The 25595-nt window shown below is 39.7% G+C and overlaps 1 protein-coding gene across 1 annotated transcript in view; it reads left to right on the plus strand.

Moving 5' to 3' along the window:
* The window catches only part of F13A1 (coagulation factor XIII A chain), a 164415-nt gene that overhangs the window by 30860 nt on the left and 107960 nt on the right, over positions 1-25595 (plus strand). The window contains exon 4 of the mRNA XM_045497495.1: positions 16261-16512. Within this exon, the coding sequence (XP_045353451.1) occupies positions 16261-16512 (252 nt within the window). The remainder of the gene's footprint in view (positions 1-16260; positions 16513-25595) is intronic.

Here is a 25595-nt window from a genome sequence, read left to right on the forward strand (position 1 = left end):
ACAAAGCACTTTTTTTCAGAACCATTAGAGAGGTGTCAATCTGATGTCCCATGAGCAAAGACGTTCTCCTATATAGCTATCAAAATCAGGAAATTAACATTATTAAATTGTGATCATCTATTCTTCAGAACCCATTTGAGTTTCACCAGTTGTCACAATAATGTCCTTTATAGCAAGAGGGTCCAATGAAGAATCACATATTGAATTTTGTTGTCATGTCATGTTTTTTTCAGTTTGAAACACTTTCTTGGACTTCCAAGGCAGTAATTTTGTAGAACGCTTCTCAACTTGGGTTTTTCTAGTGTTTCCTCGTGATTACAATCTGGTTATGCATCTTTGGCAGTAATACACAGAAGCGTTTTGCGTTCTTCGCAGTGAATCCTATCTGGTTGCATGTAATTTTTTTACACGTCCCATTACTGATGATGTTAACTTTGATCACTTGATTAAGGCACTGTCATACGTTGGTGTTTTAGTCTATTTGGGCTGCTCTACAGAATGCCATAGGCTGGGTTGCTTATAAACAACAGACATTTATTTCTTACAGTTCTGGAGGCTGAAAAGTCCAAAATCAAGATGATGACAGATTTAGTGTCTGATAGGAACCTACTTCCTGGTTCATAGACAGCTGTCTTCTCACTGTGTACTCACATGGTGGAATGGGTAAGGGAGCTCTCCAGGATCTTTTATAGGGGCACTGTTCCCATCCATGAGGTTTCCACCCTCACGGACTAGTCACTTCCCAAAGGCCTCCCTCTAGATACCATTACATTGGGGTTTAGATTTCAACATAAGAGTTTGGGGGATGGGAATACCAGCATTCATTCTATAGCAGTTGGGTTCCACAAGAAGTAGACTTTGAAATCAGTATGAAAGAAATTGACTAGGGAGTGCTCTTGGGTGTACTTAGAGGGAGACGTTGAGCTGTGAGCAATCCTAACAAAGACCACAGCTGATCCCATGGAGAGATATGGAGCTGAAACAGGTCTTCATAGGCAGTTTTTCTCAGCTTAGGCAATTCCCAAAGAGACCTGACCCACCAAGGATCATTTTCTGTCATCACTCCCAGCAACTGAAGATACGTCTGTCATTTCTGAAGGGACTCTGGGCAGCACATCTCAGAACCCAACACTGTGGTGTCTGTCAGGGTTCCCTGCTGCAAAGTTCTTGTTTTTTCTCTTTGTAGTTAACAAGTACTTCACAATAAAGTACCTTGAGACTATGAAATGTTTTCTATTCATAACAATTTCTATTGATACAATGATTGATTGATGTACGTATGAATTCATGATTTCCTCTTTTAATTAAACAGGTTACTTAAATCTGTTACTATCATTAATTAATTTGATGTTCAAATTGTCCTAGATTTTGCCAGTTGGAAGCTCTTCCAACTGGCTTCAGTATCCTTTCTTCTTTATTTTCTGGCACAACAAGATGTCTCAAGCTCATCTCATATTTTCCCTTCCCCAGCCCTGAAATCAACCATTTCTTCAAAGAGCTCTGCTTCCTTTTAAAAGAAAATAGTATTTAAAAATCACAGCCTGGGTCCTGTGTATGCTCACTGCTATTTTACCTCCTGTCAATATTTTCCAATCGGATCTAGGTTTATCTCACTTATTGTTTTTGCTTCCATGATATACCTATGATGACCCCTGGCCCCTGACCCCTGCGACCTTCATACTGTTTCTCATCCTTGAGGTTTCTCCTATTTCATACCCAAGGAGACCTGAGTAAGTATGGTGTAAGGCAGATAATAATACCACTCATAGAATGATGCTCAGTGAATCTTCACAAAATGCCAGCTGTGTTCTTTGTGTTTCTTTTAGCTTTCTATTGCTTGTGTAAAACATTATTATAATTTTAGTGGCTTAAAACAACACAAATATATTATTTTGACATTAGGCATAATGACAATGACTGAATAAGGTGTATTAATATCTTAACCAAGCTCCTTTTGCCTAATCTCTTCCCTCAGGGAGGAATCAGTAGAATTCAGATGACAGGCATAGATTCTGGAAAGGTCTTGGAAGGACACAGGATCCACTGATTGGGAGGTGAAGACAGATAACCATTCCCTCTCCAAATTGTGTGCAGTGAATGGATTTCAACCAAGGGAATTATTTCCATAAAGAGTGATTATGGAGGTGGGAGGGAGTGTAATTAGTTTTATCAGATATTAAAATTTTAGCAAGAGTAGATTTATTAGGCTCTTGCTATTTACTGTTAGCTGAGACCAGATGCCCCAGGATGAATGGCCAAATGGCTATTTATTGGGTATAGCATGGAGATGTTTGGCCACTAGGAGCTGCTGGGGAGGCAGGCTCAGAGGAAGTCCCAAAGTGAGGATTTCTTGGCCATTCAGAAGACAGTGTGAAACTTCAGAACACATGCCCTGAGTTTGGGGTTAAACTTTGGAGTTCAAGAGTAGACAGATGTTTTAGACAAAATTCCCTCATTGTGCCATTTTCCAAAGGACGGGTGTCATTCATGGAAGACCAACGTGTACACCTGCAGTCCACAAGTGAAGAGATACTGGACAATTACCTCTATTTAAAAATTTTTAGGTAAATCAGTGGGTGACAAGTTGGCAGAGGAAATGAGAGAAGACTGGAGTATCTTGGGCCATGGGGAGATGTCAAGAACAATCGCCTTCTTCCACAGGCATCTCTAGGCGGGGCTCCAGTAGTCCAACCTGGAATGTAGTTCCTTTACATCCTTGTGTTTAAACATGGTTTTCTTCACAGTCACTTATGTAGTTGATTTATGTCATTGTCATAAACACCAGGCTTGAGTGCAATTGTTTTTATGATGCTTTTTTGTAAATAATTTTTTAAGTTTATTTATTTATTTTGAGAGAGAGAGAGATCGAGAGAGAGAGAGTGCACAGGAGGAGGGGAAGGGCAGAGAGAGGGAGAGAGAGGATCCAAAGCAGGCTCTACTCTGTCAGCACAGAACCTGATGCGGGACTGGAATTCACGAACCATGAGATCATGACCTAAATGAAACCAAGAGTCAGATGCTTAACCGACTGAGCCACCTAGGCACCCCACTTTTATGATGCTTTTAAATGTAAGCAGTGATTAGCTCGTTACACAACTATGAACATCTCTAGTAAGCAAATGATCATCCACCTCTAAATGTACATATGAACTAATAATTATGCAACGTGCATGTCATTCTTTTTGCCCATCCCTCAGCTTCTATTTTTGTTGTTATGTCTTTAATAGAGTCGTTCCTGACTCCACCATTGATCCACTGGTCTAGGTCTGTTACCATCATGTGGCATTAGTTTTCTGACTTAAATTACAGCCTAAACTTGGATGTTTGATTATGAACTCACTGAGTGCAGGAAATGTATCATATACATCTCGTATACCTACCTTTGTCACTCCAGTAAAATGATATTACTTTGCTCATAGTAAGCAATTTATAAATATCTGTTTGAATAAACATTTATTGAGTATGTACATCCACCTGCAGACTAATACCAAATGGACTGCATCTTATTGCCTAGAACATTTTTCTATGCTGATTTTTGCTCTATCAGCAATTGGTTTAATTTCTGGCAATGCAAACTCATCTAACACTTGCTGTTATGAATTGCATTCATATATTTGCATTCCAAAGACAGACAAATATTTTGTTAGATTACCAATGATTTGTCCTTATTCCCATCATTTTTGATATTAAATTATTAGCAAGAATTGACTGTTTTAGTGGAAATTTCTTCAGAGGTCTGCTTTCCTTGGAAGATATTCAGCTAAACTTTTGATCTTATCCTTGTTGGCTAATGACAACTGCTTTTTAAGCCAGTTGCCATTATTGTAAATAAATAAGTCTTTCTCATAAGGCTCACAAGTCTCAGTCCGCTTACATGATGGATACAACTCAAACAAAGGGAGCTTTGGCTCCATGCAATTGCCATTTGCTAGGGAGATTTAGTTCTTATAAGAGAGAATTCCTTCTGGCCTGCTTCCTGAAGTTGATTGAGAATGTGAAGGAGGTAGGCACTGAAACTGCTAGCTGTCATGAATCTGGTTAGTGATCCCCACTTTCAGTTCAAAGTGCATTTTCTGCCCCCTCCAAACCTGCACTGGGCTTCCAGAGCCCAGCTTGAGGGTGGCAGAACCCTAAGAAATGTGGAAACATCTTTTTTCCCCTGAAAGTGTTACTAACAGAGTGAGGACAAAAACTGGTATGCAGTTTGGTTTATAAACCCTGAAATCCAGCACGGTACAATAAATTAAACATTGTGACATCAACATCCTATCTCTGTCCTTGACATCACTAGAATCTGAAGGATTTAAACCTCGATGAATTGGTAGAGCAACAGAGCCTTGTTTAAACTCATGCCAGGGAAGGACTAGAAATTGCCCTGGAAACAGTTGTTATGTAGACAGACTTTGTACTTCAAGTACTTCCACATTTTTATACCATCATCTATGAGCAAGTTTCCCTATTCTTAACATCCGGTTCTCTTCCAGCTGTGAAACCAGTTTTTAGGAAAGGTACGTTAATCAGGTTTCATATCATACACTCATGAATTTAAGCAAATGTCCCAGGGATATAAACATTTTTAGCATTATCTCCAATTTGCCCTCTCTTGGAAGTATTTTCATGATCAAAAAGCAAAGTGGGAATATTTTGAGAAGTCAAGAGGTCTTTCTATCATCTTGATTGCTCTCCTACAGTCTTCACAGAGCAGCCAATGTGATTTTTTAAGAATAACTTAAGGCAGACATGTGTCTTTTCTAGTGATTTCTTTTCTCAGAGTCAGTTCTAGAGTCCTGACAACAGCCTTCAAGGCTCTATTTGATCTTCTGGCTCGCTCGCTCTCTCACCCCATCTCCTATGATTCTCTCCAATGTTCCCTCTGCTCCAGGCACATAGTCTCCTCAAGCATGCTGAGTATCATGTTTCTCAGGACCTTTGCACTTAAGGTAATTCTCTTCTCCAGATGTTTGCTCGGCTCATTTCCTCACTTCTCCTGCATCTCTGCTCAAATTTCACCTTACCAGAGAGTCCTACCTGGTCACTTTCTCCAAATCAGCACCACCACCCCATTACACTCTGTCCCCTTTAATTGCTTTATATTACTTTTTCATGGCATTTACCTCCATTGATGTAGTATATATTGATTTGCTTATTGTCTGTTTATTCCTACTAAACTGTATGCCCCATGAACCTGTGTTGACATCACTGTTCTCGGTATCTACTATCTAGTACCTGGTACCTAAATGGTGCTTGGTAAATGCCTGTGAATAAATCTCTGAACCATGCCACATCAGCAGCCACCTTCTTCACTACCCATGTGGTCATGCTCAGAAATAAAAATAAAATATAAGTTTAATGAACTTCATTTTCTGTTGTGTCCATCAGACACTATAGAATAATAAGAAAAATAATAATTTGCTCAACCCATGGCATGCCCTTCACACACATTATTATTTAAACCTCATCCTGTATAAAGCTAGTTTACCGATGGAAATTGATTGAGAGGCTGATTAGCTTCCCCGGGCCTGAGTGCTAGACCAAACAGACCTGGGTTCAAATCATTGTTCTGCAATTGATAGCTAGTTACTTAAGTTCTCTGAGCCCCAGTTTCCCCAGATATTACATGGACATAACTGTTAAAGCCAATACAGAGTGTTAGTGCAATATCTCACACAAAGCAGAGTCAGGGTTCAGAGTACACAAGAGAAACTTCTCTAGGTTTTATAAGCAATGGAAGTTTAGTCAAAGGAATTGGTTACAGTGAAGTCACAGTGAGGCATCTTGGAAATTAGTGACAGCAGAAACCTCCCCCGACACCTGGGGCTGGAGGCACATGGAGGAGGAGGAGTTCTTACCAGAACCCAGAAGTCATCCCTGAGAACTGGAACCATGGCAGTGCCCAATGGGAGCTGAGAGCCTTTGAGAGGATTCAGCAACTCCAGAAGCAGAGAGAGAAGGGGGGACAGACCTACTTAAAAGCCAGAGGGCAAAGGAGCCTGGGAATAAGATTTTCTGTAGAACCAGAATGAGGTGGGGTAGCATTGGGTCTGAGAACAAACAGGTGGTCAACAGGCACAGTAGATAAGCACAAACAGTAGTTCTCTTTCCCACGTGGACAACTTGGAACTCAAATCCAAGTTCTCTGATTTCTAATCCTCCTGTTCCTTAGAAATTGGATCAACAATATGAACAAATCTTACAAAGTGCTATGTTCTATAACCTACCTCATCTAAATTGTAGAGATTTTATGGTCATGATTTTTTTTTTCTCAAAGACTAAAAATATTCTGTCTTCTCTCAGATGAGGCAACACATCCATGTGGTTAAGGGAATTTCCGGAAAACTAGTTATTGAGTAAGTCTGTATGGCAGTTAACCACACCAGGCCTGATTTTTGGAGCAGATCCTTATAAAGCATCATGCTCATCAAGTCTTGCAGCTTAGTCATGAGTCAGGGTTAGAGGGGATGATGTTTTACTCGTAGCTGTATGCCCAGCAATGAAAATAGTGCCTGGCACCCAGTAGCAGTCAGAAGCTCTTGAGTGAAGAATAACCAAAACCTAGGGTCACCTTTCGCTCCACCCATCTCACTCTTGACTAAGCCTCTATTGCTTTCTCCTGCTTCTACCTCACATCCATCCACTTATCCTCCCTCTTTAGGTCATTAGCCAGAGCTAGGCATTATCACCCTGAGGACACCATCATGTTTTACCTAAATACTTCAGCAGCCCTCTGCATGCTTTTCCTCCATGCTTGTCCCCTCCAAACCATTCTCCATCTGCAGCCAAACTGATCTTCCTAATGTGAATATCTCATGAGACCACCTAGAGCTTCTCAATGGCTGCTGCCCCATCTCCTGGGACACAGCCTAATGTTTTTGCACAGCATCAAAGGTCCCTTTGGCTCTTACCCTGCCCAGGTCAACTGCTTCTACTGCCACAGGGGTTTCATCATTCCCTTATGCCTCACATTTTCCTTATTCCCTCTGCCAAGAAGGCTCCTCCCCACCTTGTCCATCTTTAAGATTCCATCCCAAAGCCACCTTCTTTGAGGGATCCTCTCTTACTTCCATAACACCTTCAGCCCCTTCCTCTTCTGGGTTTCCAATGCACCCAACAGCTGTGAAGATTATGTTTCAGAAGCTCTGCCACTCACTGTTCCTCATGGCTAACAATCCTAGATAAAGCCTGGCGTACTGTAGGCACATTTACAGTGAGTGTCAATACTTTGTTGCAGGACCCCTGGAGTCTTATTTCATAGATGAGGAAATCCTTATATTTCAATACAATTGAGTTTTCTCTGATTTTTTTCCTCATGTTTTTTGGCTTCTCTCTGTGTTGTTGGCAGACCCCTGGGCCAGGCTCTGGCCTTGCTGGACCATCTAAGATATGTACTTCTTAATGCTGGTGGTCTGCATCAAGAGGTAGCTTTTATTATTATTATTATTATTATTATTATTATTACCATTATAATTATCATTATTTTAGTCACTCAAAGATCCTAACACAGTGCTGGTTATTTCACAAAATTTTATCTTACTCCCAAAAAGATTGTAAAAGATGTAGGAAATAGTGAAAAAAACGTAAAATAAAATTAAGGTAAACAAGCCTCCTTGAAGAGTGTATCTATCTTCAATTTACCAAATATTTATTGAGCACCTACTATATTCCAAGCGTCTTGCATGCCACTCAGTATATGACATTAAGTATAACTCAGTCTCTGTCCTCAAGAAGTTTCCCCTTCCTTCCCCAGTTTACTGGAGCCACAGAATAAACATTGCCAGGAAGCTTCCTTTCTTTAGGAAATATCTGAAAATATATGTATAAACTCTCCCACCACAAGATATGAAATAAGGCAAATTCCTGAGGTCCTTGATGAAATGATTTGATTTTGAACAAAAGAATCTGTGCCATTTTTGATTGTTTCTTTCTTTCTTCCTTTCTTTTTTTTTTTTTTTTTTTTGTGGTGGTGTTTTGTTTTTGTAGTTGGTAACCTGATGTTTCTAAAAGTACATCCCGGCCCTGTGTGCTCCTGTTCCATCCCAAGACTGATAAAACAAGGTTTGCTTCCCTCTGCAAGGCTACTGTATTCTTGCTTCCAGCTCTGCCACATACACCATGTTGCCACAGCAACACTTCCAGGGCCCATTTGGAAATAGATTGATTATTTTGAGCATGAAAGGTGCGTCTTGGGAAAAACAAATGAATCAAATGGAAAAATGAATTAACATCATGAAATTTACCTTCCCAGCTGGAGACATGATATATTCATATGTTCCCTAGAGATGATCCTCTTCTAAGAATTCACTATTAAAGAAAGTCTGCAGTTAGGTGGAGTCAGAGCTCAGCTTAAAACATATTTGTATGTGAATGGAAAACACCCTTTGAAGGAAAAGGTTTTGGACTAGAAATTTTTATTTTTTGTGAAGGATGCTTGAAATTGACACCTGGCTTGCTACAGGCGTCTCATTCCAGAGCTTCTAAAATCTCTGTGATGTCCTTAATGGGACCTGACATTCGTGAAAATGTTCAATTCAGTCCCAGGGACATTTATTGGGCACCTATTTGGTGCATGGCATTGTGGTATTCTATGGGAGCTTTAAAGACAAGTAAGATAATATTTTAGTTGCATAAGAAAAATAGATATCTAAGTGAATATGAAGAAAAAGGTTTTTTCTGGGGTTTTCAGGTGATTAATTAAGCCTTGAACAACCAGAAGTGTCTTACTATTTGCTACTACTAAGTCTAGCATAGATGGAGCACAACTATGGTCACTTGACTCACAGATGAGCTTCCCAAGAGATGAGAGAAACAGGGGTGTCCTGAGATATGAGCTTCATTTCAGAGCATCAAGGACAAGTAGCTGACAGGCATGTCTTCTTCAGTGAAAGGTGCCTACTCCTCCTCCTGGCTGATTATGTTCTTCCTGGTTCTAGATCTGAGCAAAGTGAAATCAGAATAATTCTATTAGCAATAATTTTCAACCATACTGACCATACTATATGCTGATTAGTAGCCTTCCTGGACTACCTGGGAATCTAATTACCACATAGTACATTGTGTTTCAATATAAAAATATTCCACACCATTAACTCACTAAAAAATGAATTTCTAAAATGCAACTTGTTCCTCCTTGGAATTTTACCTATGCAGCGCTTTGCATGAAGAGGGTTCTCTGGTCTGTGCAATGACTAGTTGAGAGCAAATTTTCCCCAAGGGCACATAGGACTGAGTCTGAGCTGGAGGTGGATTTCTCTTTGTCTTTTATGTGAATAACACAAATATGACAAATCCATGCAAAAAACTCAGAACCAACAAGCCAACGTTAGTAAAAAATGAAATCTTAAGGAACTAAATATGTTCACCCTCTTCCTCCTGGCTTCAGAATGGGGGTGTTAAGTTAGGTGCATCTCTCTGTATTCACTCAGGTATATGTAAGGAGAGAGTGAGGTTGAAGAATCCACAGGGACATTTAAATCTAGACATATGGTCCAAGTGAATTTAGCCTTACAAATAGTATTGCTGTGGCCTCAAAAACAATTTACAAATGAAAACAAGCACTTAAACTAAGAGCATGTGTTAATTTCTAGATCATTTGGGAGGATGGCACCAATTTTAGGTAAGTGTGAAAAAATGCAATTGGTAATTGTATTTTTCATGGTTGGGTAGTCCAATTCCAAAGATTATGTTATTAAAAGAAAAATTAGAATAGTTTCTGTGATATTTTGTTTCCACTTCTATTTTTCTTGCTCAAGTATTTTTCAACAGAGAAGTCACAATTTGGAGGGGTGTGGGAACCAACTCTCTGAGCATTACACACTTTCAACAAATGTGCATGGTGATCACCTGTGTAAGGCTGAGGTTCACATCCAGATTTAGCAAGGATAGTTGATGGGCAGTCATGGATGTTGATGGATGGGTGTTCTGGATTGTAGCCTGATTGTGGTCTCTTAAACATGCTACCTCCTGGGGGTGAGAAGGGCTATTTAGTGAAATGAAATACTACTCTGTCACAACTTCCTCACTCACAACTCAATCATAGAAAATTCTCCCCCAGAGCTGTCATTGAAATCATTACATTTAGAATTAAACATGTTGTATAGAGCAGCCGACAAGACCCTGCGGTACTATTGACATGTCAGGTCTCACATTAATAATCAGCTCTCCCATACAGCGAATAGGAAAACGTCTGTGAATCTGGGCTCTTTTTTCCTTCCTTTGGGATGAATGTACTCACTACCTGTTCCAGGTTTGCTTCCATACACTGGTCCGGTGCCACCTGGCCTGACTGTATCAGCAGTATTGTTTACCCTTTGTCTTTCAGTCGCTAACACCACTGACTCAAATCCATTATAGCCTGCAGCCCTTCTTCCCAAGCAGGTCTTCTTTCTGATCAGTTGGTTGTTAAGCCCTTGGATCCATGTTTCGGTCTCACGTCCCTTCTCTACACCATGGCATATTCCCTCACTGTCCTTTGACCTCATATCTCTTCAGATGTTCCAATTTATTCTTATCTTTCCTTCATCTTTGTTTTTAAGCAGTTTATTTTAGAATACTCTTGGGATTAAAGAAAACTATGAGGATAGTACAGAGAGTTCTTATAAACGCTGCATCTAGTTTTCCTTTGTATTCATGTGGTACATTAATATGGTACATTTGTCACAACTGATGAGCAATAGTGATACATTGCTATTACTATTATTTTGTAAGACCTTCAGGATCCTCCCCCTTAGCTCCATGTAGGCGACATGATGCAGAGAAAAGAGAATGGGTTTAACGGTGCAGATATCTTGGTCTGAACCCCATGTCTACCTCCGCCTAGTTATATGGATGTCTTCCAAGTGGCAACCTCATAGAGCCTCAGTTTCCCATCTGCAAAAATTCCCTCACAGGAAAGGACCCCAGGAAATAAACCTTCTTTCCTGTTACTTTATTTTCATCATTATATGAACTGCCTTAACAACTCTAAACAACTGGTACAGTAATAAAATTGGACTTTAGCTATGTCTAGTGAAATCAATAAAAAATCACAACCAGCTTCCTATGTCTTCAGCACCCTATAAGACTGTGAGGAATTTAACTACGAGGTGTTAAGGGAACTAAATGTTGACCTAATAGTAGTTCAGATGCTTATTATTGGTTTAGTGATATATTTCTCTTTGGAAGGAAAAACTAGGTGATATTTTTTTCTTCTTAGATCCCAGTATTAGATGCTGAGTGTCTATAATAAATCACTCCTTAAATAAAAAAAAATGTAAAATTCTCTAAGTCACAGGTTGGCAACCATTTACTGTAAAGGCCAGATAGTAAATATTTCAGGCATTGCAGACCATATGGTCCCTGTCACAGCTACCCTACTCTACTGTTTTAGCACACTAATACTCAAATGAGTGAGAGTGTGACAATGAAATTTTATTTATACAAATAGGCCATAAGCTACCTTTGACCTGTAGACCATCGCTTGCCAGCTCCTGATCAAGGCATGAATGAATAAAGATGACAGTGACAATAAATGATTTGGAAAATCACGAGTTAGGAGTGAGGGACAGGGTTCAGGTGATTCTTATATGATGATTCTGGAATTATTAAGGCTTTTTGGTTAATAATGAATGATGCTACTTTTTCTAATTGATTGTGAGAGTGAGCTGTATGTATTCCCCTGACAGAAAAATTACTCAGCTCAATGTATTTTACTCAGGAATGAACTGGCCTTTGAAAGTAGATTTGGGTTCTACAGGTTGACTGTCCATGAACCCAATCCTGGCTTCCTGCTCCTGGAGCAAAGGAAGGATCACTTATAGGAATAAGAAAGCCTGAGGCAATGGGGGAAAGTATAACAATAACTGCCATTTATTGAGCTGCCTTCCCCATCACAAACAATGACCACTGTTATCCCATTTTACAGAACAAATGAGAGACAACAAGTAAGTGCCATGATCACACAGCCAGGGTCTAAGCCAGCTGCATTGCTCTCCTCTTGGCCACAACACTTCCCTCCACAAAAATAACTGGCTTTCCCTGGAACATTCACATTTCTTCACATTTAGAACTAGAAAGGGAAGGAGGGTGGGAATCACCTCTTCTTCCTTCTAGCTTTACTTTCCAGTAGCTGTTATATTTAAACACAAACAATAAATGTCTCCTGAGCCACCCCCTACCGTGCGCCAAGCATAAAGCTTTCACTATGTTGTAAAATCTATTTTTTTTTCCATTTCCAGAACTGCAGAGACAAGGAGGTGGAGGCTCACAATTAAGCAATTGGCCCAAAGGGATGTCTATAGTGAATTGTGGTGTCAGAATCTGAACATAGTTCTCACCAGCTCCAAAGCATTTTCTACACATACAACTGCCGTACAGCTTAGTGATTAAACTCCCAGGCTCTAATGCCAGACTGGTTGGGTTCAGATCTCAGCCTGCTACTTGCCAGCCACATCACTTGGACAGATTGCTTAATGGCCCTGTTTCTTGATTTGTCAAGTTAGGATGATGATCATAATTTCCTTCTCATAGTTTGATATAAGGAATAAAGCAGTAACAAACAGCAGTTTGATATAAGGAATAAAGCATGTAATAAACAGCGCAAGCATTGGCTTTTTCCATAGACTACAAGCTCTAAGAGCAAAGGAGTCTGTTTGTTTCACTGTTGTTTTCCTAGTACTGAGAATAATGTCTAGCACATGGTAGGGGATATGGTTGCATGAATGAAAAATGTTCAAACAAATTAGTCTTTACATTAGGTTGTGACTGCATTCAAAGCCAGGAAGAATAAACATGGCTCCTCTTTTTCTTTACTTTTTTTTTTATGCCATGAATTTGATAGGTAAAATTTAATATGAGTCTTAGGGCACCTGGGTGGCTCAGTGGGTTAAGCATCCAACTCTTGATTTCAGCTGGAGTCATGGTCTCTTGGTTCATGAGTTTGAGCCTTTCATTGTGCTCTGTGCTGACTGTGCATAGCCTGCTTGGGATTCTCTCTCTCTCTCTTTGTCCCTCCCCTACTCACATGCACTCTCTGTCTCTCTCAAAATAAAATAAACCTTAAAAAATTAATATGAGTCTTAAAAATCATAATTTCAAGTGTAATAATGGAAATAGTGATCGTCTTAGTTATTTCAATGTTCCTAACAGAAGTGGGTGTTAGTGCAAAGTTGAGGCTCACAGCACACAGTACATGGCTTCAGAGACATTCTCCTACTTCGTTGCTATACTCCTAAAGGAGCATTCTTATGTAATACATTTTAAAGTTCCTTTTATCATTTTTGTTTGTTTGTTTGTTTGTTTGTTTTTACAAAACTTAAGTCTGTCATTGTCACATAGATTTTATCTCTGAACATTTATTTTTACTGAGCTTGTATGGTATTTGATACTGTGTATTCTAAATCCAAGCCAGTATTTAGTGACAACAGCTTCCAGGAGCCCCTGTAATGAATGAATTATGGTTCCACTTAGCTGGTGAAACTGTGTTTGATGTCTACTCTTCAGTAGTGATGGGGTCTCCAGGGAGCAACAACGCCTTCAGAGAAAAGGGCAGCCTCAGCCTCCCCACCACCCCAGTTTGAGCAGGCACAAAGAGGAACCTACCCAGGAAATACCGAGATGGAGGTGCCTTTGGAACAAGCAGCTCTGGCAGGATTTATGAGCAGGATTCCCATAGACTAAGCTCCATATATTCCCAAGAACACCACCTCGACACTGTTACATCTTGGCAGCAAACCATGTTTAAGACTTTATTGAATTTATGATAATATCCATCCTGAGTGGTGATTAACTGATAACCCCTAACACATAGCAAAGCACCGGGGTTCTAATCTTTCTCCCTGGCTTGCACTGGGTAGAATATTATTTTCATTAAGATTAAGTATCTCACAAAATTACACTGCAATTAACTTGTGCAACCTCCTCCATAGAATGCTCTGTCTTTGACAATATGCCTACCAAAGAATCCTTTAAGACCTCAGTAACTGGAGAGGCCCAAATGAAGCGTTGGTTTTGTTCATTTTAATGTAGAATCCTCTGCATGTTTTCTATAAAGCAAAGTAAATAGGTTTTTCTCTTAAAGATTCTTCTGCTTGCAATCAAAAAAAAATTACAGACTTAGTAGCCTGATTTGTATTTTTCTTCAAGTCATGAAGAATTAAATATCTAACACATTTTGGAAAAGTTTGTAAATGAAAGATTAGCTCTAGTTTAAAATATCTATATGTTTGATTATCTTGTAAACTAAACTATAAATTAAACTATAAGCTAAAAAGCTGAAAAATGATGTCACCTTCATGTTTTTCAGGAGCCCATGGTGAAATTTAGTTTTGAGGTTAACACCATGAAATAACAATTTGGTCTAAAATGACAGCAATAAAGAGAAATAACATTTATGCTGAGATAACTTATATATAAAGTGTGATGAGCCTCAAAATATGGTAAAATGCCCTGATGCTTAGTCTTCTATTTATTTTTCAATATAAAATTTATTATCAAATTGGTTTCCATACAACACCCAGTGCTCATCCCAAAAGGTGCCCTCCTCAATACCCATCACCCACCCTCCCCTCCCTCCCACCCCCCACCTACCCTCAGTTTGTTCTCAGTTTTTAAGAGTCTCTTATGCTTTGGCTCTCTTCCTCTCTAACCTCTTTTTTTTTTCCTTCCCCTCCCCCATGGACTTCTGTTAAGTTTCTCAGGATCTACGTAAGAGTGGAAACGTATGGTATCTGTCTTTCTCTGTATGACTTATTTCACTTAGCATAACACTTTCCAGTTCCATCCATGTTGCTACAAAAGGTCATATTTCATTCTTTCCCCTTGCCACGTAGTATTCCATTGTGTATATAACCCACAATTTCTTTATCCATTCATCAGTTGATGGACATTTAGGCTCTTTCCATAATTTGGTTATTGTTGAGAGTGCTGCTATAAACATTGGGGTACAAGTGCCCCTATGCATCAGCACTCCTATATCTCTTGGGTAAATTCCTAGAAGTGCTATTGCTCTATTTTTAATTTTTTGAGGAACCTCCACACTGCTTTCCAGAGCGGCTGCATCAGTTTGCATTCCCACCAACAGTGCAAGAGGGTTCCCGTTTCTCCACATCCTCTCCAGAATCTATAGTCTCCTAATTTGTTCATTTTAGCCACTCTGACTGGCATGAGGTGATATCTGAGTGTGGTTTTGATTTGTATTTCCCTGATGAGGAGCGACGTTGAGCATCTTTTCATGTGCCTGTTGGCCATCTGGATGTCTTCTTTAGAGAAGTGTCTGTTCATGTCTTCTGCCCATTTCTTCACTGGATTATTTGCTTTTTGGGTGTGGAGTTTGGTGAGCTCTTTATAGATTTTGGATACTAGCCCTTTGTCTGATATGTCATTTGCAAATAGCTTTTCCCATTCCATTGGTTGCCTTTTAGTTTTGTTGATTGTTTCCTCTGCTGTGAAGCTTTTTATCTTCATGAGGTCCCAATAGTTCATTTTTGCTTTTAATTCCCTTGCTTTTGGGGATCTTAGTTTTCTATTTAAGTAACAGCTGAGATTGGTTATGCATGAGAAATTATGGGCAAAGCATCATACATGCATTATTTTATTTCATCCTTAGGTAATATTGTTCTCCTCATGTACCGATGAAGAAACAGAGAAGGAAATAGGGATTTGTAAAGGCCAAGTAATTTGCCAGAAATTGCCAGGGTAAGGAAGTAGCAGAGCCAAGAGTCAAATCTAGATAATTTGCCTCTGGAGCCTGAATTCTTGCCCATGACATAAGCCTAAATCACTAATGAGACTGGAAATAAACACATGTTTCAGTTGAATGTGAAAATGGCTACATGTGCAACCTATAAATATTATCCTGTTATAGGTAATGTAACAAATTGTATTCAGAATAAACCCAAAAACATTTGCCTATCTCCTTAAAATAGCAATTCTGACTTTTTAGAGGGCGGCATTTTAGGCAATGGTAACTTCACAGTACCCTATAAGCTCTGTTATGTTTTTGCATCCCAAATTACTATTGCCACATCTTATTTGAATTCATCAACTAGCCAACGAGCAAAAATTCCTGTAATTATCATTATTCTTTTTTTTTTCTAGACATGACAAATCAGAGCGTCAAAGAAGTTCAGAAAATCAACTAACATCACATAGCAACTTGGTAGCAGAAATGAAATTCATACCCAAGTCTTATGATTTCAAGTCTAATTAATTATTTTAGCCTTCAGCCATAAGATGACAGAGTCAGAACAAAAATGGTTTGTGAAATCATCTCAATGCTTCTTCCCACAGGTCGCTACCCTCAGGAGAACAAGGGAACCTACATCCCAGTTCCTGTCGTCTCACAGCTGCAGAAAGGCAAGTGGGGGGCCAAAGTTGTCATGAGAGAGGACAGGTCTGTCCGGCTGTCCATCCAGTCTTCTCCAGAGTGCATTGTGGGGAAATTCCGCATGTATGTTGCTGTCTGGACCCCCTACGGCGTTCTCCGCACCAGCCGAAACCCAGAAACAGACACATACATTCTCTTCAATCCTTGGTGTGAAGGTAAGGAAGGGGCAAGCATTTTTCTCATAAAAAAAAATAGTTCATATTTTTCCAGTATATCTCTTTTTGGAAGGATAGCAGAATTATTCTACAAGATATGTCTCTTTGCTATACACACAGTTTCGCATTGTTGAAAGACAGAAAAAACTATGAAATTTGTCCTTAATGTATATAAGGACAAAACCTGTGTATATGAAGTTAATGCTGCTACACATTTATTCCAGGACATAATTGAGGAATGCCTGAAGTTGCACAATTAGTTAAATTGTGGAGTGATGTGTCGATGGTGTCACTTCTGTGTATATGCTATTACTCTGTAAACAAAATAGGCTTATTGATCTTGACTTTCAAAACTCTTAGGATCTATATAATCTGGCTTCAGAAAAATAGGATAAAGTTGATCTTGCCTATAGTAAAACTAACTTCTCTCTCTTCCTAATTTAAGAACAGAAAGCCTGAATGTTAAAAGAATCCCATAAATTTGTATATATGAAGAGTGGGTGCAGATTTCATAAGCCATAACTTTGGATGTACAAACATGTAACTTTAGTTTAATATAATACAACTTAATCTCTACTACTATTTGGAGTATTCCTTTCTGTCTGTCACAGAAGCTTAATCCAGTTATATTCAAATAAAATAGGTCAAAGTCCAAGGATTTCTCCCAATTCCATTTAAAAACTTAGTTACACACAGTATTTTCCCCCCATGACCATCTCTGCCCTTCTGTATCTGCCCCCTGTTTCATATTTGGTATGGAGCTGATTTTCAGTTCCAGAGGCAAAAGCAAACATTGCAACAGCATTAAGAGGAGAAAGTGCACTTTTAGATCTTAAGAAATAAGGTAATGAAACTTATAAAAGCTGATATAGGACAGATTATCACATTATCTTACTTCATGTGTATTGCTCTCCAATGTCTTCCCAAATAAGTCTACATTTTTTGCTGATTTTGAATGACCATTGTTTGTGAGAGTTGCATTTGAATAAGGGTTGAGCTGCATTTACAGGTAGATAATAAGTGAACAGCAATGTTGTCTGCTCGTATATAACATAAATCTGGATCCAACTGCCCTTTTTTTGAATTCTCAGTTCCAATGTCGTTGGCAGATGGCACTGAGCTAATCCTATACTCCCTGCTCACCACCCCCATCATCTTGTCCCTGATAATCCTGTCTATGAGACAGATGTCCAAGGTTGATGGTAATAGGAGATGTTACTGGGGCCATGTGCCATTCAAAGGTGCACTCCTATTTAGTCAACCAGATATAAAACATTCTGTGATGGAGGGGATACGGTGCTATTTACAGAGATGAGGGGAGTGAGGTTGTAGAGACAAACTAAGATTTTGAAAATGTTGAGTTGGACATAACTGTAGATGCCTGAGCAGAAATGACAAGTAGGTATTTCAATATGTGAATCTGAAGATGAGAATCAGAGATGCAAATCTGGGAGATGTAAATCTGAACATAGGGAGGAAATACAGGGAGGAAAGAAGATATAGCCTCTAGCCCTAAAGGACACCAGCATTTGGGGGGTCTAATAGGCAAGGAATTAGCAAAGGAGACTGAAATGGAGGAGTATGTGGGAGATGGCCAATTGTAAAAAAAAAATTGCATTTCAAAACTTCATATTTGTAAAACAAATAAACTAGGAATTTGATATTGACTTTCTTTGCATTAAGAGAAGAAAATCATATAACTTCATGTAACTATCCAGCACCCTAAGGGGTTTATAAAATGATACAATTTACCCCAAATTTGGTATGTTTGCAGATTTTCTGGATTATACCACCTGTGTATCAGAGGGTATGTATTTACATGCATTTCAACTTATGTTGCCAGTTTTACAGAGATAAAAAGGGTTAGTCATATGCCTGATGTATTGAGTTTATAGGAGAATTATTCAGGAGGTGTAGAGTCTAATAACTTTCTACTGCCTGATCACTGCCTTGGTCTTCAGTTGTATCCCTGATGAGCAACTTCCAGGTTTCCCTGTTCAGAAGGAGTCACCTAGTCCAGAGATAATGTAGCCCCAGAACTCAATGCTGCGTTACAGAAAAGAAGCAGAGGGACTTTCCCTAGGTATCACTGATTTGAGGCAGGTGAGAATAAAACTAGACAGATCAATTTGGAAGCTGTGACCCAGGACAAAGATGATGGATGGACTGGACTATGGTGGTGGCAGTGGAGATGAGGAGGAAGGGATGGGTTGGAGATCTACTTTAGATTTAGAACAGAAATTGCAGAAGGGTTATCATGAGAGGTGAAGGAAAGGGAGAAGTCCAGAATAGCTCTAGGTGGCTGGTATATGACCAGCTAGGTTGGTGGTGGTGCCATTTTCAGAGCTGGGAAGACTGAGGGAAGTGGAGAGGAAGATCTAGGGATGAAACTAGGAATTATATTTAGAAATGTTAATTTGGTGATATCTGTGGAATATCTAAGTGAAAACATCAAGTAGGCACTTGAATAAGTGAATCTAAAGCTCCAAGGAAATGAGTGAGGTTGGTATGTAAATATGGGCACTATCAGGAGCTAGCAGGGAAATTTAAAGAAAGAACAAACATGGATTTAGTATCATCCACAATTAGAGTCTAGACAAAAGAGAAGGAGACCAAGAAGGAGTAGCCAGGGGGTTAAAGAAATCAGAAGAGCCTGGTGTCACAGAGCCGGATGATTGATTAATTCAAGAAAACAGCAATTGGTTCTTTGGAATACGGCTGATGAGTTAAATAGGATAAGGACAGAAAGTGGCCATACATTGTGGAAATATGGAAGTCGCTGGGGAACTTGGAAAGATTTCTTTACCACAGTGATGGGGACAGAAGCCAAAGAGATGGGTGCTGGCTACAGTATAATGGGAGGTAAGAAAGTGGAGATAACAGGTGTTGCCATTTTCTGCAAAACTCTCTGCAAAACAGAGGTGGGATATGAAGGTCAATGAAGAATTGTTTTAAGCATAGAGTAGGCACAATTTTCTGGAGATGGAGACAAATCAGGAAAAGATGAGTTTACTGCCCAGAGAGAGGATAGTGGTCCACAACCATGGCTGCATATTGGAATCACCTGAAGATGTCTCAGACTTCCTGGTTGGTCTGCACATAGCATGGGCTTTAGGGTTTTTGAAAAAGTCTGCAAGCGATTTTTAATTTTTTTAAGTTTATTTTCTTATTTTGAGAAAGACTGAGAATGAGCATGAAGCAGGGAGGGTCAGAGAGAGGGGGGGGGGGAAGAGAGAGAATTCCAAGAAGGCTCCATCCTGTCAGCACAGAGCACAATGTGGGGTTTGATCTCACAAACTATGAAATCATGACTTGGGCCGAAATCAAGAGTCGGATGCTTAATCAACTGAGCCACCCAGGTGCCCCTGCAGGTGATTTTTAAAGCCAAGGTTGAGAAGCACTGACATAAGGAATGAAATCCTTGAATGGGTAGGAGCCAGGGATCAGGTGAAGAGCCCTTGATAGGTAGAGCTGTCCATCCTCCACTGTGACAAGAACAACGTGGAAGATGGGTGAAGTGTGCCACTTTTCTAGATTCAGTGGAAGGAGGATGAGGTTGTTCACATTTTGTGATTCTGTTTTTCCTGGCAATGTGAAAAGCAAAGTCATCTGCTGAGAACCAGAATCAAGGAGGGGAGCATTGGAGGCTTGATAGAGAAGGTCTGAGAGTTTGGAGGTGGGAAGCGGGCTTATTCCAGGGACAAGACAGGTGGGTCCTTCCTGCTCCCCAGAACACAGGGAAAACCACCACAGTTGCCTTAGTTCCTTGGCCTGTGAATGTCCAAACATGTCTGCAAATTACTTGGGGATATCCTTGTTGGTATCTCCACCTCCCAGAATCTGATTTCTCCTAGTGCCAACATCTGTGCTGCCTCTGAAACATCAAAAAAGTCACATAGAACATTTGTGTGTCTACACATTGGCTGCAGTTTGGTGTGGAGGATGAGAGGAGGGAAGACTGACTGCTTCTCAAACTTGGAGCTCATTGGAATGGCCTGGAGGGCGTGTCAAAGCATTTCTGCCCAGTACCCACAGATTGAGTATGTCTGGTGGGGCCTGAGAATTGCATTTCTAACCAATTCCCAAGGGATGCTCGTGCTGCTGGGCAAGGACCACACTTAGAGGACCATTGGTTTACAGACCAATCACAAAACAGTAATGACAAAATGTAGGAGAGTGTACTTACTCCGCGTAAAATTTCACCAACTCCTCCCCAAACCCAATCCCAGTCTCTCCTCGCCTTACTGCCTCTTCTCTTTCCCCTCCCATTCCTCCTTGTTTCCAAATTCCTCTTGCATCCTCTCTTGGGAGCAGATTGTCTTTCTTCTCTCATGCAGAGTGGTTCAGCAGGCTTTTTAAATTTTGTTGTTTGGGCTCCACCAACAATGAGACTTTTGGGGACTACACACTTTCCCAAGACCATTCCCTCCAGAAAAATTCTGGTGCCAGTTTTTAAAATAATACCCTTTTACATTCTTATATTAATACTCACAGAGGTCTCCAAGGGAATTTTTATGGAATGGGAGAAAGACGTCACCCCCTCACGTCACTCGCTGGGTGGTTTTCCCAGCCTGGAAGCCAAGGCATAAAATCCAAAAAAGGAATCCAGTGATATACCTCACGCACAACCAAATGCACTGTAACCTGACAACCAACCAGTTCTGTGCTTGCATGTGCTAATTCACAACAAGGGACTCACAGAAATATTGTCTGGTAATTGGGTAGTAGGTAAAAAGAGAGCCATTGCCTAAGTGGAAAATATAAGAAAAGAGGAAATCAGAAGTTGACAAAATAGAGCATGGTGAGCAAGATGCTGAAAACACAGCACATTTGATGTGGAAGTGACGTCCCAAGGTGGCTTAGGACACTGGGTTGAAAATTACAGGCACATACAGTACTTACTGATAAAAGAATGTTCAGCTGGGTTCCTGGGGGCCTTTCAGCTTGCTTTGCATTCATAGGCAATTTATTCTCCTTAATCACTAAATCATTAATGGGGATCAATAGCAATACCATACTAGTGAGGGCAGGGGCGGATGCAGGGAGAATTATTAGTCAGTTTTTTTTTAATTTAATAGTGGTAACCAGGCTTCAGATCCATTCCATGAGGGAACCCTTCTCCAGGCTGTTGGAGAGAAAACTGTACTCACAAAGGCAGCAGGAATGAGTTGGGCATTTATTGTGAACTCATCTTATTCTTCTAATTGCTCAAGAGCTCTGGATAATGGAATTTATTTCCTTATTTAAATTCAGGGTGTTCCAGATTGGTAGTCTAGCATTAGTGCCACATAGTGTGTTCTAAAAGATTTAGGTGTGCCATACCTGTTCTTAGTACTCAGGGTCAGTATTTGATTGCTCTGTTTGGTTGGACACCAATCATTTCCAGTGAGTCTTCCTTCTTTTAGTAACTTGTTTCTCCCCACATTCCCCACTGCTGATTTTCCCTTCCCTCATTCAACCTTGTATCCCAGCACCTAGCATAGTGCCTGGTACATACCTAATGTTTAATAAAAGTTTACTGCATTGATATAATAATTCTAACTAAATGCTTTTTTAGGTTCACTGAACCTACCATCAGATAAGTTGTAAATGTAATCTCACACCTTACCATCTTGAAGAAAGTCAAAAACATATATGGTGTGTGTGGGAGTGAATTTGTGGGCAAAATGTATGTATATTTCTCTCTCTCTCTCTCTCTCTTAGCATCTGACACCAAATTAGCATCTGGTATTTCTGACCTTTTATTCAATATGACTTTTCTATTTTCCTTTAAACAAAGAAATCAATTAAATTTGGTGTAAAGATATCAATAAGTTCTAATATCTGGATATGTTTAACACACAGTAAATCAATATGACCAGCTTCTATTTTATTATGACATTCCTTTTTACACTATATACTTTGTAATTATACATGGTCTTTTAGACCCTTCAGTACAGAATGTAGTAATGGACCAGATCTGGTATTCCTGGAGTAAGAAAGAGCAACACCCCTTTATTTGGAGTCCCTTGTGCTCAGGGTCTCAGAGTTTATGCCCTCAGACTAGAGCCATTATCCATCAATCCACAAATATTGATGGTATATTTTTCTCCCCATGACAACAAAAGTACTCATGGGTAGCACAACAATATTAATTATTCATCCACAAATATTAAGGGTCAATGTTGAATTAGGCAGTGGGAATATGGCAGTGAAAAAGATGACAATCTTTGACCTTATAGAGCTTCCACAAAGATTTCACAAATGAATTACTAGTAAACATGAATTACAATTGTGAAAAAATACTAAAATAAGTCATGGCACAACAAATCATATAATGGGGCACTTGGCCTAGTCGGAAAATGGGAAGAGACGGGTCAGTAGCTTATCTTTGTGCCCTCCCCAGCCTCTTCGATAGTATTTGCATCAAATAGCAATCAGATAGTTGCTTAATTGACTCCTTATGAAGTTTTATTAAAGCTTATGTGAAAATTTTAAGCCTTTATTTATTCAAAACCTCTATTTAATAAAATAGCATACATCACTCTTGCAAGTGTCTGAAACATCAGAGGCTTATTCATCCTTTCTCTACCAAGTGAGTATTACTCAGTATGGCATTGTGGTCAGAAGGGAATTTGCAGTAGACATTTTTTATGATGACATTCAGATGACTCCAGAATCAAGGTCCGAAGGTGTTTATAAGATGCTTCTGGAAGGAGCAGAGTCGAGAGGGTCTAATCCAGAATCACAAACATCTGCCAGTCTTTCTGTGCATAGTTGTTTCTACTCTTCAAAGAACGCTCAAAGCCGGTATCTCTCTGCCTCGTGTAGCAAAGAAAATAGGATTCTTCTCTCATTCAGCCCAGCATGGTGCCAGGCACCAAGTTCATGCTCAATGAATGTGTGCTGAATTGAATTGATAACAACCACTCTGGGAATAAGGAAGAGAATTATGAGCCTCACATTTCAAGAGAGAAAATAGACTCTGTGGCGTTAGATAAATTTCTCAAGGTCCTGTAGAAAATTAGGAAACACGCTTGGGGCTAAAACTTGGATATTCTGATGTGGTCAGGATAAGCTCTTTTATTTTGAAAACCAGAACCATTGGTATCCCATCTTGTGTAACAAGAAGTAAGTGCCAGCTGGGAAGCTTCTATGATTTTCAACACTGGAAAGTCCTGCTGTGAAAAATAAATAAATAAATAAATAAATAAATAAATAAATAAATAAATAAAAATAAAACCAGGTTGATAGCTATAAGATCAAACGACAGTTTTCTTTGCAAAAAATAAAAAAAAAAAGTAAGCATGCCAACAAGGGCACAGACTCCCTTTGAGGATATGTGCTAAGTAACAAAACTCTGACATTTTCTTTGTAGAACTGCTTTATGAATAATAGTCTATCTTCTGACGATATTTAAGTACCCTGAAAAGTCCTTAACCAGCAAAACTAGCAAATTAGCAGAAATCAAGTAAACTTCCCAAGCTGGTCTGAGCTGTAATGTAACGCAACATATTTGCAAGGAACGAAATGGACCCAATTGTTGAGGAACTACTTGCCTGTGTCTCATGGATTCTTTTTATTCCAGATTTAATGGGTACAAAGGCAGGTCTTGAAATTGTCTATATTGAATAATTTTAGGAAGACAGTGGCTTTGGAGCCTTCCCTGGGAAGAAAAACAAAAGCACAGGCTCTGGAAATGCTGTTCTTTCATGTGATTTACTATTTCCCGACGGGAAGTGATTCCTTAACATGCCTATAGAGTGCAGAGCCTGCTGGAGTTCACCACCCCTTCTGATCTACTTTGAGATGGAAAAGGTATCATGATGACACCAACCCAGAGTTACATTTGCTCTGCAGATGAAGCCAGTCCCTTGAAGAGTGATTACCCTCACCCAATATGGCTTCCCTCTTCCTTCAGTGATGCTCAGCTTTTATAGAAAGAGGAGGCAAGTAAAAGTTATTCCTAATCCCCTCACTTAAAATTACTCTCTTCTCTAAAAAGGTGACACATTTTGCCCTTTTGAAGGGACTGAGCTATTATTTCTTCCGAAGGATCAGAAACAAAACCAAACTCTGATTTAAGCTGGTAGGTAGTCTTTTGGGAGAGAACTTGTATGATAGCATTCCTGGCACTGTAGTTTTCTTTGATCCGTGAGTTCGCTTTGTGGAGCTTGACTTTAATGACTTTGGAAATGGGACTTGCTTAAACTTTAAAATAGCATGTAAATAAGCAAAAGGAAATTTTCAGCTCAGGCAGTGATGAATAGCCCTCCTTCTCCCAAAGAAGTTACACAGATACTAAAATCAATAGGCTTAGCATTCATTTTTACCTGTTTGTTATAAATTCCTACTTTCTTTGGGTATGGGGAGGTGAGTGGTAATTTCCAAGGGGGCCTGAAATCAGCCCTATAAATAAATACCAAAATTTCTCAGCCCACAGTATTTGTTTTTTTTTTTTTAATTGCTCCATTATTCCCATCAAAGGAATAGTAAAATAAATGAGATCATTCTTCTTTACTACTTGCTTCACATTAGTCACCCTGGAAAGTTATTTACAAAGCATGTTGAAGGTCTGTTCTGGTGGCAGAGCTATGGGTAAGGCAGATGGAGGTATCATGCCACATTCACCAATGACACCACGTGGAATCTGTTTTCTTCTTGAGTTTTATTTGCCAGAGGTCACTTAGGATCAAGAGGTTGTCAGTAAGTCCTTGGTGCTGCTGCTAACTCTATAAGCTATTTAGACCTACCTCCTCCTACCTGGGAGATATAGCTCCAATCCCTACACTTATATACAAACATACACACACACGTGCTTTCTAACAGTTCAAACTGATGGGTTTCTAGAATAGTGAGTTATTTGTCACTGTTTTTACTTTTAGTAGCATTCTCTATTTTACTAAGGTGGAGAACCAATTTTCACCCCAGGATCTGGTAAAACCTCCTATGCCTCTAAAGCATATTAAAATTTCTAGGGGCGCCTGGGTGGCGCAGTCGGTTAAGCGTCCGACTTCAGCCAGGTCACGATCTCGCGGTCCGTGAGTTCGAGCCCCGCGTCAGGCTCTGGGCTGATGGCTCAGAGCCTGGAGCCTGTTTCCGAT

The sequence above is a fragment of the Leopardus geoffroyi genome, chromosome B2, assembly GCF_018350155.1.
Source record: "Leopardus geoffroyi isolate Oge1 chromosome B2, O.geoffroyi_Oge1_pat1.0, whole genome shotgun sequence".
Taxonomy (NCBI): Eukaryota; Metazoa; Chordata; class Mammalia; order Carnivora; family Felidae; genus Leopardus; species Leopardus geoffroyi.